Genomic DNA, 19,007 nt, shown 5'->3' with positions numbered 1-19,007 from the left:
TTTTAATAATTTGGGCACTTTCAAGAGAGTCATGGAAGCCCTATCACCTCAGAAAGCCTTTACCACTCACTGCTGCCCCAAAACAAGAGACACAAATATTGTTGACAACCAGTGCTTGAATTAATCACATTTTAAAGTATCGTCCTGAACTCTCCTTGTAGCTGACAGAGGCTGAGAAGCATGAAATAGCCAGGATTAAATGACCTGCAAATCTAGACTGGCTTCTTTTGGGGCTGGTACTGCCAGGCAGGCAGATCCCTGTTCCTTGTACCCCCACTGTCCTCCACCATCTCTACTCTGGAGCAAGGGTCAAAAAACTTTTTTTTTTTTTTTTTTTTTTTGAGACGGAGTCTCGCAGGCTGGAGTGCAGTGGCATGATCTTGGCACACTGCAACCTCCACCTCCTGGGGTCAAGCAATTCCCCTGCCTCAGCCTCCCGAGTAGCTGAACTACATGCACACACCACCATGACCGGCTAATTTTTTGTAATTTAGTAGAGACAGGGTTTCACCATGCTGGTCAGGAGGTCAGGATGGTCTCGATCTCCTGACGTTGTCATCTGCCCGCCTCGACCTCCCAAAGTGCTGGGATTACAGGTGTGAGCCACCGAGCCCAGCCACCAAAAAAAAAAAAAAAAAAAAAAAAAAAAATTTCTTAAAAGGCCATATAGGAAATAGTTTAGGCTTCAAGGCCACACAGTCTCTCTATGTCAACTACTCAATTTTGCCTTCGAATCTGAAAACAGCCACAAATAAAACAAACACAAATGGGTCTGGGCTGTGTTCCAATAAAACTTTATTTACAAAAACAAATGGCCAGCCCCAAGAGCCTGGTTTGCAACTCTTGCTCAGGAGCAGAGCAGAATGTGTACTCTCTGAACTGCAACAAAGTTTGTGCTGCAAAAGCAGCACCTCTGCTGTCACTCCCCTCCTCTTTGTCCACTGGCTCTGGACGTCCATGTGAACAGGCTTGCCAAGAAGGGCGAAGCGGGCAGGTGAAGCTGAGGGGGCCACAATCAAGATCCCAACACCCCTATCTTTAACAGGCAGTGCCAAGAGAATCCCATTTCAGGGGACCCACTCTACCCCACTGCCTCTGGATTACTATGCAGTTACCAAGTTGGCTACCACCTTACTAAGATTCTTGCCATTTTCTCATTCTAGTCAAAAGAATAAGTCAGTTTGGTGGAGAGGGTGGCTAAAGCCCAAGTTTATATTTGATAAAGATGTACAACAGGTTCTTTAAAAAAATAAATTACATAAAATTTTCTGGATGCAAACTCCTATCCAGACCACTAGTCATGGAGAAGACCAGAAGCCAAAAAATACAATCCTCACGGAGAACCAGCTTATTCACTGTCTGTGCACTCTGCGACTGGTAAGCCTTCCCTGGGGGTCTTACTCTCAGAACTCTGGCTTGTAGGACATAACTGGTACCTCCTGCAATTCCAACACAATATTCTCCTAGATTGGTCGACAGCAGACCCTGGAATCCTGGAGTGAACCTTTCCCAGGGTGTTCCACTATGGCACGTGGCAGCAGAATCCAGGCCACTGTTGCCATCATCCCCAGCCTGGCTGCCTTGAACAGGCAAGCTTAAAAGAATGATGCAACCTCCCTGCTCCCTTCTCAGCCAGGACAGACCAGGCACGGGCTTTCATGGAAGCCATCCTCTCTCATCATCATTGTTGCTCAGGTGCCTGTTTAGGAGACGGAGCTGTAGTCACAACAACAGTGGAGACCGCTTTGGAGGAGCCAGAAGCTGTTCCCTGTTGGAGATGGGATGCAGGGACAGTCTGGATGCGCACCTGTTTGCAAAGAGAGAAGGTCAGGTCAATGGACTGCAAGTGGGCGCACCAGTTAAGAACAGCAGTGGAATCAGAGAGGAGCCCGATATGGCGAAGAATTTGCCCTGGGCCTTACCTGTGTGGCCTGACCTTGCTGCTGAAGCTGCTGCAACTGCTGAGCAGTGAGGAAACTAACAGGCTTATTGCCAGCAATGAGCTTAGTGCCCGCTGGCATAGTTGTGAGGATGATGTTGCGGCCCAACCCACTGAGGCTGTGGAGGGAAAGCAGGGGTGAGGTATAACGATATCGGCGGGTATTCTCTGGCCCAGATTTAGGCCATGCATTGAAGGACAACAGGGAGGTCTGTGCCAATGAAAATCCCAGCATTTCAGATTGAAATGGAAACCAATTGCTGAGGCCACCTTTCTTCTAGCTTTTCCACTTCCCATGGCAGGAGAAGACAGTAATCCCAGAAGCCCCTAGTGCTCTGGATAAAATGGCCCTTGGCTCCTGGCCCTGACCAGCAGGAATAGTGGACAGGGCCCCAGGGAGGTATGCATGTCTGCAAGAAACCCTCCCCCTAATAGCCACATCTCATAAGCTGCCCTGAGACTGCCGGACTGACTTCAATGTGCCCTTTATCCCTGTTTAAATCAAGGCCACAGGTGGCCCTCATTCCCTGAACTGCTTCGGTTCAGAGCTCAGATGTCAAAGGGAGGGCCGCAGGTGGCCCTCACATCTAGCTGAGCCCCATCTTAACACTCCCCACACCCTTTTTTCTCCAGTATGTACCACCACCACGCATGCTGCTTTATCATTACTTCTCTACTTTACAATGTATGCTTGGAGAACAGCAGGGATTTTCATCTGTTTTAATCACGGCACCTAAAACAATACTAGGTGCTCAATAAATACTGTTGATGAGCACAATAAAGGAGAGGTGTCAGAGGAGGGACCCAGAAAGACCAGCCACTTTGCCATTCGGTAACAAGGACTGGTAAGCCCTGCCTGCCACCTCCACCCTGAAACTGGTTCCTTCACAATGACATAGCACTCACTTGGCTCCAAGGTTGCCTTTGATGATGGGGGCTGTGACCACACTCTTGCCCTTCATTGGCTGGCTGATCACAGACAGGGGAACAGTGATCCGTGTAGGCAACTTCCCCTAGAAAGAAAAGGCAGTCAGGTTTTGTAAGACAGGAGGTAAGGAAAACCAGCAAGTGTCACCTCCAGGGCATCAGGAACTGAGGAGCAAGCACTACAGATGCTGTGAGTCCCCAGAACCCACCAGGGTCTCCAGACTCCTATGGTTTGGGCCCAGGAAACCCTAACGAAACTACTTATATACCATAGCCAGGTGATATCTGATCTTTTATCATCCTCTTTCATGCTACCAAAAGCAGCAACAACCCTATCTATCTGCTTTCAACAGGCTAAAACCTGTATCTAAATCACAGAGGCAGGTGTGTCCTCACTTTAGCACAGTCCAAGATTCTGAGTTCCTTGGAGGACAGAGACTTATCTCTGTATCCCTCAGTACATGGCACAGTGCTGGGCACACAATCACTACTTGGTGAAATAAATTCGAGGAAGGACAGAGGGCCTCAAGAGTTAATACCTAAAGCACACAACTACTCACTGGAGTGCAGGGCCACTGGTGAGGAACAAACAGCAGGGCGTGCTAGATTAGGGAGAGGCCATGCTCTCTGGTGCTTTCCATTTCTCCCGGAGATAAGAGAGATTAGCTAGGGGACACTAATAATAAACTCAATCAAGTGAAAAGTCCAACCCCCAAGCTAATAAAGCCTAAAAAGAATTTTTTTTTTAGAAACTGAGAAGGCCTAGAGTCTTTGAGACTTGGATGGTTAAGACAGGTCACTGCGTCACCTGTTTTCAGACTGCCTTGGTTTTAATGCTTGACTGGTAATAAAATTTATATGCAGTAAAATCTTATGTAAATTAAATCTGAGTTTTAAAAAATTCAAGAGGGCTGGCTGACAGGATGCTGGGAGAGGGCATCAGCATTCCACAGAGGCAGGCTAACTCTAAGGAGACGGGCACTCAGCTGCAAAACTGTGCCGCAGGTCCCTGCACCTATCTCCATGGGGGTCACCCACAGCCTGGAGCCTGTGAAAAAAGCATGCAGAGGGCAACAGGCAACAGAATACCTTGAGATGGCACCTCCAGATACATTTACTTACGGTTTTATTTTCTTCCTCAAAATGCCTTTGTTGCTTAAAACATCTCAGACCAGTATATCACCTAGAATGATCCCCTCAGGAACTACCTAAAAAGCTGACTAGACAGTGGGAAAAAGCACCATCAATACTTCCTGCCCCTCCAAATGCTCTCCAGTTGCACCTACCCAGGTTGATTGTAACAGGACAGATGACACTTGATACAACCTTTCTATGTTAGAGGGATTCAGCAGAAACAGAAGTGGATCAAGTGAGTGCAGTTTCCCCGCTTCCTTATTTCAACTTTTATGATGTAGAAACCTAAGTAACTACTATTGTGTGTGTGTGTGTGTGTGTGTGTGAGACGGAGTCTCGCTCTGCCACCCAGGCTGGAGTGCAATGGTGCGATCTTGGCTCACTGCAACTTCCACCTCCCGGGTTCAAACAATTCTCCTGCCTCAGCCTCCTGAGTAGCTGGGATTACTGGCACCCACCACTACGCCCGGCTAATTTTTGCATTTCTGGTAGAGACGGGGTTTCACCGTGTTGGCCAGGCTGGTCTCGAACTCCTGACCTCACGTGATCCGCCTGCCTTGACCTCCCAAAGTGCCAGAATGACAGGTGTGAGACACTGCACCTGACCAACGATTTCTTTTTTAACCACACTATGTTAGGGTTTTCTGTTTTGGGTGTTCATTTGACTTATGTTTATATCCTTCTTCATTGCTCTGGCTTTTATCCCAATGAATGAAGGTTTCCCTACATAGCTTGCTCAGTAAAGTGAAACTGTATTTTATACTGTCCATACACACCTCTCTTCTGAACAATGCTCCTTACCTAGAGGCTAAAGAGCAAACACACATGTACCCACAGACACCTGTGTGGATATGAGGATTTGGTTTATGAGAAATGTAGCCTTTCAAGCTAGTGGGGGAAGCAACAGTTGATTAGTCTGGCAAATTTGAAAACTGGGAAATGGGATTTCAACTTCATCCTGTTCACAAAAATATATTTCAAATGCATTAACAATTCTACTTTTTTTTAAAACTCAAGGTATTTTATGAAAATAAAGGTTAACATTTTATAACCCTGGGGTAAGGAAGACACAGACACAAAACCTACCAGCCATTAAAGGAAATGCTGATAGATCTAATTAGATACAATTACAAAGCTCTGTAGAGCAAGAGACTCCATACATAAGGTTAAAAGATGACAGGCTGGAAAAAAATATGTTCTATGCATATAAAGAATTCACATCCACAGATTCCGTATCTTCAGGATGTTATAAAAAGCCACCTCAAACAATATGAAAATGCCAAATACCGCAAAAGAAAAGTGGCAAAGACTTACTCACCAGGGAGCACATGCCAACCTCCAAATGAATGGATACTCAACTTCACTCACATCAGGGATATGAAATCAAAAAAGAACCCCCTTTTGACCAGTAAGACATGTATATGAGGTTAAAAAGACGTAGTATCAGCACTGGTTAAGGTAAGGTCTAGGGGAAACAGGAGGCTTGCTGATAGGGGCACACGTGGATGTGGCTTTTCAGGAGGTGCCGCTGGAGTATCTCAACTCTCCATGTGTGCACCCCCCAAGGCTGGCCGTAGCACTCTCCGCTTCAGAAACGTTCACACATAAGCCCAGAAACATTCGCCACTGCCTGGCTAATAGTGAAAACGCATCCTTTAGCAGAGCCCCTTCTACTGGTTGCTATACCATGAAAAAGACCCCAGTCAATATCTGTGTATGGCCTAGAATGATCAAGACATTTATAAAAAATAAATACAGCAGGCAGAGCCAGTGACTCACGCCTGTAATCCCCAGCACTTTGGGAGGCCAAGGTGGGCAGATCATCTGAGGTCAGGATGTTCACAACCAGCATGGAGAAACCCTGTCTCTACTAAAAATACAAAATAAGCCGGGTTTGGTGACACATGCCTGTAATCCCAGCTACTCGGGAGGCTGAGGCAGGACAATCGCTTGAACCCGGGAGGCAGAGGCTGCAGTCAGCTGAGATCACACCAATGCACTCTAGGCTGGACAACAATAGCGAAACTCCGCCTCAAAAATAAATAAATAAATAAATAAACAAACAAATAAATAAATAAAGCAAATCACAGAATATATAGTCTCTCATGGGTGTTTTTTTTTTTGGTTTGTTTTTTTTTTTTTTTTTTTTTTGAGACGGAGTCTCGCTCTGTCGCCCGGGCTGGAGTGCAGTGGCCGGATCTCAGCTCACTGCAAGCTCCGCCTCCCGGGGTTACTGCCATTCTCCTGCCTCAGCCTCCCAGTAGCTGGGACTACAGGCGCCCGCCACCTCGCCCGGCTAGTTTTTTGTATTTTTTAGTAGAGACGGGGTTTCACCGTGTTAGCCAGGATGGTCTCGATCTCCTGACCTCGTGATCCGCCCGCCTCGGCCTCCCAAAGTGCTGGGATTACAGGCTTGAGCCACCGCGCCCGGCCTCATGGGTGTTTTTTAAACTACGTGTACATGTATGAAAATGCTCAAGAAAAGGACTAGAAGGATAAATGCCGAACTACCAACAGCAATTAATCTTCATGAAGGGAGAACTGGAACTTGGTCAGGTTTTCTTTTTTTTTTTTTTTTGAGACGGAGTCTTGCTCTGTCGCCCAGGCTGGAGTGCAGTGGCCGGATCTCAGCTCACTGCAAGCTCCGCCTCCCGGGTTCACGCCATTCTCCTGCCTCAGCCTCCTGAGTAGCTGGGACTACAGGCGCCCGCCACCTCGCCCGGCTAGTTTTTTGTATTTTTTAGTAGAGACGGGGTTTCACCGTGTTAGCCAGGATGGTCTCGATCTCCTGACCTCGTGATCCGCCCGTCTCGGCCTCCCAAAGTGCTGGGATTACAGGCTTGAGCCACCGCGCCCGGCCGGTCAGGTTTTATTTCATCTGCACTGTTCTTTACTATTTGAAAAGAATGTATGCATGCACCACACTTTGATAAATTGTTTCAAAGGAAAACAAAAGTCTATCAGTAAACAAATCTCTCTGGGGTAAATGAGGTGATATTTAGGGCCTCTAATTTCCACTCCTAAGAAGAAGTTTCCTAGTTTTTAGGGAGTCTCTCGCACAACCGGCAGTTGAACCTTAAGTTTTCTAAAAAGAAGGCCTAAGCTTCACCCTAGTTACTCACAGCCTGGGGCGTGGACACAACCGTGGTGCTGACGGGGACCTGCCGCACGGTGGGGGCTCCCGTGCCGATGCCGATGGGGGTGCTTGCAGTCCCAGAAGCCACAGCCACAGTCTTGGACACGGCAGCATTCATACTGGGCAAGGACACCGCTGAAGTATGGACAGTTCCAGACCCACTGGCTACCGAGGCCCCTTGCTTGGCATGGGTTGCAACGGTGATGGTCTGGCCTGCTTTGGGAGGCATCACTCCCAGTCCCTGCACGATGCGGATCGTGGCAGCTGGTTTTGCTTCTGAAGAGGCCACTGTGCTTTTTCCCTTCTGGTCAGCCACACTCACGCCAAGGGCTGGCATCAAGCGAAAAGCTGAACCTGAGGCTTCTGTTGGCTTGAGGTCGGGAGTCACTTTGACCACAGTGGTACCTGTTGGAGTGGACGAAGGAGCACTGGCTGAACTGGCCTTGGCAGGGCTATCAGCTGCATGGACTGGATTGGAAGTGACGTGTAAGGTGGCAGAGATGCCTTTGCCTGTAGTGTTGCCTCCTGTCCCAAAGAGGTCCTGTGTCAATTTGACTGTGGTAACCTGGGACTTGGCCAGCGTGGCCATCATGTCCGGAGTGATGCGCAGAACCGCCTGGCCCTTGGCGTCTGTGGTGATGGAAGAGGGCGGCAGGCGCAGCACATCCTTGCCCTGGATGTGGAAGTGAGTGGCTGTGAGTGGAACGCTGTTGCCTGTTTGCGGCTTCACCCCGAGCTGCCCAGTGATTGCCACCTGGAAGGGAAGGAGCAGCACTTACCAGGGATTCACACTAGTAAACCGGTTACAAAATGCAACTAGACAAACTTCATTTCATGGGTAGATGTTTTGTATTTTTTTAAACTTTTCATTTTGCAAACATTCACAGAAGTAGAGAGCAGTATAACAAATCCTCATAACCTTTCACCCAGCTTCAAAAATTAATAATTTGTTTTAGCGATCCCTCCCCACGGTGGTGGGGGAGGGAGGAATTAGAATATATAAAGGTAAATCCAAGATCTATTATTTTACTGATCAATATCTCTGTACACATCTATAACCTAGAAAAGGACTTTTTGAGACGGGGTCTTGCTATGTCACTAGGCTGGAATGCAGTGGTCCAATCAGAGCTTACTGCAGCCTCGAGCTCCTGGGCTTCCATGTTCCTCCTGCCTCAGTCTCCTGAGTAGCTGGGACTACAGGTGTACCAGAGCCTGGCTTCCCTCCTCCCAAGGCCAAGTCCCTCCATGTGTAAGAGATGCAAGCCTTTTAGCCTTACTCAGGGACTTCCTCTCTCTGTGGCGTGATCGATCTTCTCCCTTCTACTAGACCACGGCCATCAGAATGCAAACATGCTGTAATACCTCCCATCCTAAAAAACAACCAATCCTGGCTAACTCTACACCTCCCTCCACCTACTGCACTCCACACTCAACTCCAGTTCTCTGCTCTCTTCAGAAGCAAAACTCCTCTAAAAACTACCTACACAGTCACCCCTCGGTATGTGCGAGACTGGTTCCAGGATGTCCCCAGGCAGATACTAACACCCACGGAAGCTCAAGTCCCTTACACAAAATGCATTATCTCCATAAAACCAACAAACATCCTCCCATGTAGGTAAAATCATCTCTAGATTACCTGTAATATCTAATACATTGTAAATCCTGTGTAAACAGCTTCTATGCTGTATTGGTTTTTTAATCTGTATTATTTTTTACTGTATTGTTATTTTTTATTGGCGTTTTTTTCCAAATAATCCATGGTTAGCTGAATCTGAGGATGTGGAACCCACGGGTACAGAGACCGATCGTACTGTCTCCACTTCCTCGCCTTACCTTCTCTTTTGAACCCATTCCCCAAAGCCACCAATCCACTGGACCAGTGAAGCCCATGCATTATCCTGATCCACCGAGTCTCATCTCACGCTGCCACTACATCTCACACCTTCCCAACTACACTTTTCTCTCTCTTGCAGTCTCCACAACTCAGTTTTCTCCTGCTTCAATAAATGATGCCACCATCGATCCAAGCACCCAAGCCAAAGCCATGGATGGGGTAATTCTTACCCTCCTCCTCTCAGACCCCTACTCAAGCCACCAGCAAACTGCACTGGCTCTCCCTTCAACCACATCCAGACTCCACTACTCCCCTCCACCTCCGATGAACAGTCACTCCCATCTACGGCAGCCTTGCCTCTCACCTGGACGACTGCTACTGCCTCCTACAGGGGTTCCCCATTTCCATTCTTGTCCCCCACTGTTCATTCTACCCAGCAGCTGGATGCGTCTTTAAATGCAAACCAGATCAAGTCACCCTTGCTCACCATCTTCCAGTGGTTTCCCCTCACATTCAAATTAACTTCAAAGTCCCACATAATCTAACCACTGGCAACCTCTCCCATCCTCATCTTCTAACACCCTCACACTTGCTCCCTATGCTCCAGCCACAATGATTTTCCTCTCGTTCCTCAATCATATTCCTGACACAAAACATCTGCACTCGCCATTCCTGGGCCTGGAATGTTTTATCTCCCAATCATCACTTCATGGCACGCTCTTTCTTTCATCTCTTTCAAATGACATCTCCCCAGAGAGGCCTTCTCCAATCACTCCAGCTAAAATAACACACTACTGCTCTCCACCTGAGCCTGTCTACCGACCTGCATAGCATTTATTACTATCTCACACTGAGGTACTTGTCTCTTAGCTCTATCAGAACACGAGTTCCACGAGGGCAGGGACTTAGTCTGCTTAATGTACTATTAAATCCCCAATACTCAGCACAGTGTCTGACTTCATGTTTGTTGAACAAAAAAAAAATTACTTTATCGTTATGTGGTTCCATTTCCTCATCTGTAAATAATAGGAGTGCCTACCCCATAGAGCTGAGAAGATTAGACTATTTAACAAGCAAAAAATGCGTAACGCAGTGCAGGCACACAGGAGGCACTCCTATCAGTATTAGTTGCTATACTGCTTAACGATTCTTTGAAGTTCAATGATTATTCTTTTACATTCACAACCAAGAAAGGAGAAGCGAATTCTACTTTTACGAGTGGTAAACTGAGAAGCCAATAAAATATGGCAATGGGAATTTAACTAAATAAATTCATGGAGCGTCTACTCTAAATCCGGAAACTCAACTCTTAAATGCTGAATTAAATGAAAAGAGACAGAAATCTCTTCAGCATCTATAAAGGCTGCACTGCCTTTGGCGGGAACTCACACCTAAGTGTCTATCAGCTGAGAGTCAGAGATGACAAATCTTCTTCCCATGTGCATGCAGTCTGGCCAAGAACCTCCAGCTCCCGTGGTCCCTGCTCCAGGATGAAGGACTGAGATCCCCCTGGAAAGAGCCCCACCTACCTGCTTGATGATGTTCTGTCCCGTGACGTTTTGAATGACAGCAGCCGTAGATGCACTGGGAGCAGAGGTCCCAGGAGAGCTCGTGGCTGGCTTACTCACAGGGCTGGCTGTGGCAGGGAGACTTGTCACCGTGAGCCCTGTCTGTCCAGGTCCAGGCCGCTGCACAGTGGCTGCCGTAGTCTGCGCTTTGACTGGCACAGTGGCCATTACTGTCTAGTTCAGGGCATGAGGCCGAGAGCTTAATTAGACTCTAAAATGCAAACCAGCACTCTAAGCAAGAGTCTCCCTCACCACGCCCAGGAAGCATTCCTCTCAAAGAGCTTCTAACCCCACAGTACTTAAGGCACATCACTCTCTAAAATGGACACTGTAAATGTCTTATTTGTGTACATCTTAATTTTCAGAATTTTACATTTAACATCTCATTTTATTCCTACACACTGAGGACAAATACTATTTCACCCCTTTTAGAGCAAAGGAAACTGAGACAAAGAGGATATAAATCTTCCCTAAACTCACACAACTAGTTCATAGCATAGCTAAGACTAAAGGCACAGCAGAAGGAGCCTAAGATGTAGACTCATAAGGTCCGAATTTACAATCCGCCTCTACCAAGATCCTGATGTTAGGGTTCTGGGGAAACCACCAGACTCCTCTGAAGATCTGATTCTCAACACATAAACACACTATCTAAAAATGCTTCCATAGCTTTGAACATTAAGTGGCTTATTCTGATGAATGTCATCACCAGTAGCAATAATCTACGGCTCCCCCAGGTCCTGACCCAGACTCTGCCCATCTGACTCATCAGCCCACCTCTGGGTCTGCATCCCTGCCCAGTGACCACAGCTTCCCTCTTTACCTGAGGCATTACTTTGGTCTGCGTGGCAGTGGCTGGAACCCGGATCTGCGGTCCTGCTGGCATCTGTGGCAGTGTCTGTGCTGGCCCTGCCGACTGCTGGGGAACAGCAGGAAGGCTAGGCTGGGCCACCACTCGCACCTGGGACAGTCCGGCAGAGCCAGAGTGGCTCACGACCCGGGCAGCAGCCTGAGAACTGGGTGTAGTCTGGCTGGAAGCTGGGGAAAGCATTGTTCCCAGATGTGGCATTGTTGGTGAAGACACCAGAAGAACGCTATGAAGAACATCGGGGAAAGACAAAAACAAAAACTTGGGACATGCATACAAAAGGACTCTAGAACGAAAAAGCTGAAGAAAAGGAGGAACTTACCCTGAGCTAGACTTAGCTGGTTCTGAGACTGTGGTAGGGCCGCTTTTGTTCACCGCCGATACAGGTGGAGGGGAGATGGGAATGGCAGGCAATGCTGGTGTGGTGGGGGTTACAGGTGTGACTGGGGTGGGTGGCATACTGGAGTCACTGAGGCTCATCTGGCTCTGCTCAGAAGGACCACTGCTAAGGACCTTTATGGAGCTCTCCTTGCTACTGGACTTCTACAACAGAAGACAAAGAAAACTCACCTGCAGGTGTTGTGAAGATCCCCCTACAGGAAGGGATGCCCCTACAGCTCCTGACGCCCCACACTAAGTAAAAGGCGAGCAGCTACTCTTAGTTGCCTCCATCCCAGAATCCGTAAGGCAAAAACTCTCCTGAGGTCACTTACCACCTTGGATGGGGGCTTGGGTTTTTGCTGAAGAGCTTTTCTGGCTTTAGCTGCAGCTGCTTGTGCTTGGTGAATCCGCTCTGTGAACAAGAGGGGCAAGCTTCAGCCAGAGTTTAACCTTAGCGAACTACAAAGAGGGGCTTTGTTAAAAACCAACACCTTGCTGGTGGACTGAATCCTGCCTCTACCATCTTGCCCTACCTATATGCCAATGAAAAGAATAATGGAATTGGGGCAGAAAGTCAGAAAGTATCCCCAGTTGGGCTGGACACCATGCCCAGAGGCCTCACACACCAAATTCTTCTTCACTCCGGTCACGATGCAGGTAGATCCACAGCTTTCGTCCAATGTCGTATTTCACACAAGGATCTTTTTCATAATGTAGCCGATCCAGTGCACCACTCACTACTGTATTTACCTACAAATCAGACAAAGGGAAATAAACAAGTCAAGTTCAGATAACAGAAGTTATCTGGACTCCAGGGAAAAAAAACACATCATTGTATCTAAATCACAGCTGATACAGATTCTATCTCAGCCTAGCTGCATATTCCCAATAGTTCACCAAATCGTTGGCGAGACAATAAATGCTGTAAGACTACTGAGATACTGATCTATTTTTACTGTAAGGATACTGTGAAGTAAGTGACCAGCCTGTCCTTTACCATAAACTAAAAGAAAGCCTAGAGCCAAATTTGTGTTTCACTAACAGCAAGGGTTTTGATCACTTTGCATTTTTCAAGACACATTTTTCACGTCATTCAGTTTTTTAAAAATTTGTTACATTTTATATTTCTTAATAAGTTTTCTTAAATCCATTCTGGAACAAAGCAAAAGTAATCTCTTCTCCGTCCTACCTGAGTGCTGGTGACATCTGGTGCAAGAAACTGGGAGTCCTTAAGCAGTTCACAGATTTCTGCCCGTGTGCCTTCTCCATTAGGCAGTCGAGCCGCAGCATCCCGAACTGATGACATGGGAAAGCACACAGTCCACAAGTCAGGCAGGGTTCCTACAGAGGTACAACCTCCCCTACCTGCTGTGGTGGGCAACGCTCCTGGGGTTCCTGCTCCTCTACCTTCCCTGACGCCAGATTAGGTGCACTCTGCCCTCCAGCAGCTCAACCATTGGTGTTCCCTACACACTTGTCTTCTTTTTTTTTTTGAGACACAGTTTCACTCTTGTCGCCCAGGCTGAGGTGCAAGGGCATGATAGCTCACTGCAACCTCCACCTCCCAGGTTCAAGCAATTCTCCTGCCTCAGCCTCCCGAGTAGTTGGGATTACAGCCATGCACCACCATGTCCAGCTAATTTTTGTATTTTCAGTAGAGACAGGGTTTCGCCACGTTGACCAGGCGGATCTTGAACTCCTGAACTCAGGTGATCCGCGTGTCTTGGCCTCCCAAAGTGCTGGGATTACACGCATGAGCCACCACATCCAGCCCCTATACACTTTTAAGAGTCACTTTTAGGTAACACCTTAAGAATTCAGAGGGCCTGTGAACTCAGGTGGGAAGCAAAATTACATTTTAAACTGAAATTAAACATTTCCTTCAATTATGAACAAAGGGAACAAACCATATACTGGCAGTGCGTTGATGGTGTAATGGAAATCAAACATTTTCATATATTACAGCTACTGCAGATAGCTAAGAATATCATTTATGTAATCAATACTTGGAAATTTCAAGAAATGTCAGACCTCATGCTAGATCTTGTCATATAACATCATAGTAACAACACGTATTTCTGCACCATAAACTTGTTTCAACATTTTGATAACTATTTCAAAACAAATGGTCTCTTTTGTAACTGTATTTTATTTTATGCATTTAAAAGCATAATTCTGGCCGGGCGCGGTGGCTCACGCCTTTAATCCCAGCACTCTGGGAGGCCGAGGCGGGCGGATCACAAGGTCAGGAGATCGAGACCACAGTGAAACCCCGTCTCTACTAAAAATACAAAAAACTAGCCGGGCGAGGTGGCAGGCGCCTATAGTCCCAGCTACTCGGGAGGCTGAGGCAGGAGAATGGCGTGAACTCGGGAGGCGGAGCTTGCAGTGAGCCAAGATCGCCCCACTGCACTCCAGCCTAGGCGGCAGAGCGAGACTCCGTCTCAAAAACAAAACAAACAAACAAACAAAAAAAAAAAAAAAAAAAGCATAATTCTGAGAAGGGGTCCACAAGTTCCACCAGATTGCCAAAGAGATTCCTGGCATTCAAAAAGGTAAGAATCCTCACTGTTAAATGAAGCACAGCCTGGAGGAAGCAAATTCCTGTATTTAACCTATTTAGCTGGTCTGGGAGCAACTCCTAACTGAACGTAAACGTAAGCCCATACCTGAGGAAGAAGACCGGGAGCTGAAGATGTCCCCTTCAGCTCCCAAACTCCAACGCTTCAAAAAACTATGCCTTGTTCTCAAAGTCTACCCTGAGTGGAGGGGTGTGGCGAGGACAGAGTTCAGAGTTGATAAGAGAACAGCTGCAGGGTGAAGAAAGGGATCTCTGATAAGCAACATGTGCCACCTACCAAGAGACAGAATGGTAACGTAGGCAGGCCGGTCGGAGCGCAGCAGGGAGTGCTCCCGAGCCTTGTTGAGCGAGGTCTCCTTGTCAAACACGCCCTTCACTGGCCCCACCACAGACTCGAAGCCGTGCATGCGAAAGGTGAACGCCTTATGGGGTTGGCTATACCGGTAACGCTCCTACCAAGAGACAAGGGACAAGGCTCCGAGGTCAGAATTAGTGGGGTTCTCTCTCGGGCTTGCTTACAATATAAGCAGATCCACGTGGAACAACGAAAACAGGAAGGAACAAGTGATTCTAGTAGGAATGCTCAGCCAACCACAGTGGCAAAGGATGGCTCTCAGAGCCAGTCACTGAGCAGAGGGACAACGAGGTAACATAAAGGCACTTTGCTACCTGGAAGACAAGATCATCCAAGTATTTCTTACTCCCCTTCCCCACACTGTTTCCACCCCCAACAAGTAATCCCAGCCAACAGAAGGTCTAAGGGGAAGGGTATGAGTTTCTTGCAAGAAGGCAGATGCAGGAGAGTCAGGCTGAGAGCTTCTCTCTGCACGGCTCACAGAGGCAGAGACTCACACTGGCTTTCAGGTACTTCTTACCTGCTCCTGAAAAACCCGCTTCTCCTCCCCCGTGCTGGGCCGCACCACATAGTCAGTTCTTCTGGAATATAAAGAACTCTGTATCAACCCTGAGAGTTGGCATGTGTGTCAGACCCACTGCCCCTGCTTCAGAACCATGCCCACTGTGACATGGAAAGATGTCCCTCAAGAAGCACTCAACTCTTACAAAGGAGAAGAGCCCACTTTCCAGCTCCTATGAAGGAACTCCTGTTGGTATTTACAAAATCACTTGGTTCTTAGAAATCCAGAAAGGTACTGGGTGGAGAGATGGGCAAGAGGCTGACATCTTTACCTATTGTTTTCAATACTGCTGCTAAGTAGGTCCATTCTAATGGCAACAAACAATTCGGCCTTAGAGGAACAAAGGGCTTCAAGTGCGTTAGGTAAGGGTTATTTTTCTACCTCCAGGAAACGTACCCGGGGGCTTGAGATCTACACTTCTATTACGTAAAGAAAAAGTTCTGCCGCACTTAAGACTGGGCCTCTGTATGGTGTCAGAAAGCTATGGAACCATGCCAGGACAGAAATAGAAACACGGGACAATGTGATATAAAGAGCCTAGGACTAAGAGTCAGGAGATCTAAGTTCTAGAAGGTTAGTCCCACTGCTAACCTTCAGCAAGTCACTTAACTTCATGCTTCCATTTATTGGACTAAGGTGGCCTAGATGAATAATTCTCAAGTAGGAACCCAGGGAGGAATACACATTTAAAAAGTATGTCCACCTACAAAGGAGATTTATATGACCCTTAGAGGCTCTCCTGCCAGCCCCTCTCTCCACCAGACCCCATTCCACAAGGAGTCCCGCTCACTCAGGGGGGCGGCCTGCCTCAGTATGCCAAGTCAGGAAGAACCAGGGGCCTCCTCAGAGCTCTGAAGCCCATTACAGCTCTAGCATACCAAGAAGTACCAACAAAATCGAGGCAGTATCTGAACTAGTTTCCCGGGGCACCACCCACCACTACAGTACTGTACTCACACCCGAGGGACAGGTGTCGTGGCATCTGAGCTGTCTTCATTTTCTTGCTGGAGAAAAAGAAAACGTTGACAGGTAAATGGACTAAAGAATTTGGGCAAACTTAAGAGCTCTGGAAACCTAGTGAGAAGGATCTGGTATTTCTTAAAAAACCATACCTTACAGAAGGCCTGATCTTTGGTCTCTAGCCATAGCTGGAAGAGGGCAGCCAATTCCTTTTCATTATCTTGGGATTGGCCTATTAGAGGAATAAAGAGATAAAAAATAAGAAGGTCTAAGGTATTACTGAGAATCCTGCTTTCTCTTTACTAGCTTTATCTACACCACAGAGAGATTCTGTCAGGAGCTGTAACAACAGTCCTTCATACAGCCACTGCCTTCCAGCTGGTGGAAATCAGCCTGGACCACCACTCTTGGATGCCATCTAATCAAATCATTCACTCTGTAGGCATCTGCTGAGTACCCACTGTGCCACACATTGCATGTGAAGCTAAGGTTACTCAGTGAATTCAGTCTCCACCCTCACAGGAGTTTACGGTCAAGTGAGGAAACAGCATACATTTCAAAATCAATTCAAAAGGTGGTAGGCATCACAAAAGATGTAATGATAGCTTATACCAAGGTAATTATTCTATTTTTGTAGGTAAGAAAGGTTTCTGGCTATTGGGGCACAGAGAAATTCTATTCACTACCACAGCAGTTAAGACCCTGGGGCAGCAAAAAGCTTGACTTTCCATGACCCGCCTAGAAAGAGATAAGCCCTGTCTCCTGTGCCCTCCTCTGAGGTCACTCTGTTCAGGCTGTCTGAGACCCTGATGGCACCTGTGTCTCCTGCCCAGGTTAGAAGCCACAGGACCATCATCAGCCAGGTTTGCTTATGTGATGAATGCAGCTACCCTTCTCAAAGGGGCTGTTTATCTTTGTTTTCATAGTCAGTACATAATATCACTATTTGCAGAAAGCTCTCAACAATGGCAGAGTAGCTTCAACTAAAGCACCTGGCCGACAAGCTTCAAATGCTTATTATCTGGCCCTACATGAAACGGTCTGCCAGGCCCAGATATACGTGTTCCCTCCATGGCTACTGCAGCCTGACTGACGGGGGGAGTGCTTGCAGTCAGCTACCATCATCACCTTCAGCTCACGGTGGTTTCACCTCCACTGTTCCACTAGCGACTCATGCTCACTGAAAAATTCACAACTTTCTTCATGTTCACAAATCTTTTTTTTTTTTTTTTTTTTTTTGAGACGGAGTCTCGCTCTGTCGCCCAGGCTGGAGTGCAGTGGCCGGATCTCAGCTCAATGCAAGCTCTACCTCCGGGGTTTACGCCATTCTCCTGCCTCAGCCTCCCGAGTAGCTGGGACTACAGGCGCCCGCCACCTCGCCCGGCTAGTTTTTTGTATTTTTTTTTTTAGTAGAGACGGGGTTTCACCGTGTTAGCCAGGATGGTCTCGACCTCCTGACCTTGTGATCCGCCCATCTCGGCCTCCCAAAGTGCTGGGATTACAGGCTTGAGCCACCGCGCCCGGCCCATGTTCACAAATCTTTAGTCTTTATCTTACTGAATCTTTTAGGAACTATGGAGGAAAATGACCACTCCCCACTTCTCAGGCGCTCCTATCTTCTGGCTTCCAAGACTCCGGAAAACCCTGCTCCAGGTTTTCCCCACCTCTACAGTCGCACCCCCCGCCCGCACTCTCATGCTCTCACTCAGACCCTCTGCCGTGAAGAGCCCTCCTCCGCCCTCTCTCCTCACTCTGTGCTTCCTCCTCAGGTAACAGCATCATTGGTGCCCTGCACCAGACACATGCTAACACTCTCCCTTTTAAACTCTTTGGTCTGAATTCTAAACCCACACATCCTACCGTCTATTCAACAACTCCACTGGAATACCTCAAACGCAGCTCTAAAACTAAAGTCAGGCTGGGTGCAGTGGCTGACACCTGTAATCCCAGCACTTTGGGAGGCTGAGGTAGGTGGATCACCTAGGCTCAGGAGTTCAAGATCAGCCTGGGCAACATAGGGAAACCTCGTCTCTACTAAAAATATAAAAAACAGCCAGGCATGGTAACGCACGCCTGTGGTCCCAGCTACTCAGAGATAGGAGCAGGCAGGAGAATCGCTTGAGCCCGGGAGGCAGAGGTCGCAGTGAGCCAAGATCGTGCCACTGCACTCCAGCATGAGGCACAGAGCAAGACTCTGTCTCAAAAAATATATGAATAAATAAATTTTACGAACTAAACTCAGGATCTCCAGCCTCCAAGTCCAGACCTCCACAGCTGCTACCTGCACAAACAACACCTTCCTCCACCAGCTGCAAATCTAGCAGGAGCCATGCCTCACATTATTCTCCTTCATTCCCCACAGCCAAGCCATAACCAAGCCCACCTAAATCTTTCTCAAACGTATCCATCCTCTCCCGTGTCTAAATTACCATCAGCTCTCATAGCCTGTGGGTTGCGTGACTATTTTAGATCACATCTTCCTCATGGAAAGGTTCTAACTCCTCCACCTCGAATGCTGCTGCCTCCCCTCTACTTGCCTGGCTCGGTCCTATTCATCATACACCTCTGCTCAGACGCTGCTTCCTCAGGAAGGTCCTCCCAACTCTGCACACTACATCAATTCCTATTATAATATTTTTCCTTTACAGAAAGGATCAGTTTGTCATTAAATCTAAATAAGTATTTGTTCCCCAAACAGACCTTAGGCCCTATGAGAGGAGCGCACTGTCTCAGAAGCCATTGTATCCCCCCAGCACCTAACA

General features: G+C 47.6%; 1 protein-coding gene across 3 annotated transcripts in view; it reads right to left on the bottom strand.

Moving 5' to 3' along the window:
* NFRKB (nuclear factor related to kappaB binding protein) overlaps positions 1–19,007 on the bottom strand; it is a 45,164-nt gene that overhangs the window by 9,821 nt on the left and 16,336 nt on the right. For 2 of the 3 annotated variants that reach the window (XM_010356391.2, XM_010356379.2), the window contains 14 exons: positions 16,398–16,477; positions 16,243–16,289; positions 15,244–15,304; positions 14,646–14,820; positions 12,977–13,083; positions 12,414–12,537; positions 12,120–12,199; positions 11,729–11,949; positions 11,362–11,632; positions 10,500–10,712; positions 7,123–7,890; positions 2,846–2,952; positions 1,923–2,058; positions 774–1,807 (listed from right to left, as the gene is read on the bottom strand). In XM_010356391.2, the coding sequence (XP_010354693.2) occupies positions 1,682–1,807; positions 1,923–2,058; positions 2,846–2,952; positions 7,123–7,890; positions 10,500–10,712; positions 11,362–11,632; positions 11,729–11,949; positions 12,120–12,199; positions 12,414–12,537; positions 12,977–13,083; positions 14,646–14,820; positions 15,244–15,304; positions 16,243–16,289; positions 16,398–16,477 (2,516 nt within the window). In that variant the 3' untranslated portion in view covers positions 774–1,681. Of the gene's footprint in view, positions 1–773; positions 1,808–1,922; positions 2,059–2,845; positions 2,953–7,122; positions 7,891–10,499; positions 10,713–11,361; positions 11,633–11,728; positions 11,950–12,119; positions 12,200–12,413; positions 12,538–12,976; positions 13,084–14,645; positions 14,821–15,243; positions 15,305–16,242; positions 16,290–16,397; positions 16,478–19,007 lie in introns of those variants that run through there. The other variant, XM_030917526.1, reaches the window with a different exon arrangement.

The sequence above is a fragment of the Rhinopithecus roxellana genome, chromosome 15 (assembly GCF_007565055.1).
Source record: "Rhinopithecus roxellana isolate Shanxi Qingling chromosome 15, ASM756505v1, whole genome shotgun sequence".
NCBI lineage: Eukaryota > Metazoa > Chordata > Mammalia > Primates > Cercopithecidae > Rhinopithecus > Rhinopithecus roxellana.
This window is presented reverse-complemented; position numbering and strand designations above follow the sequence as displayed.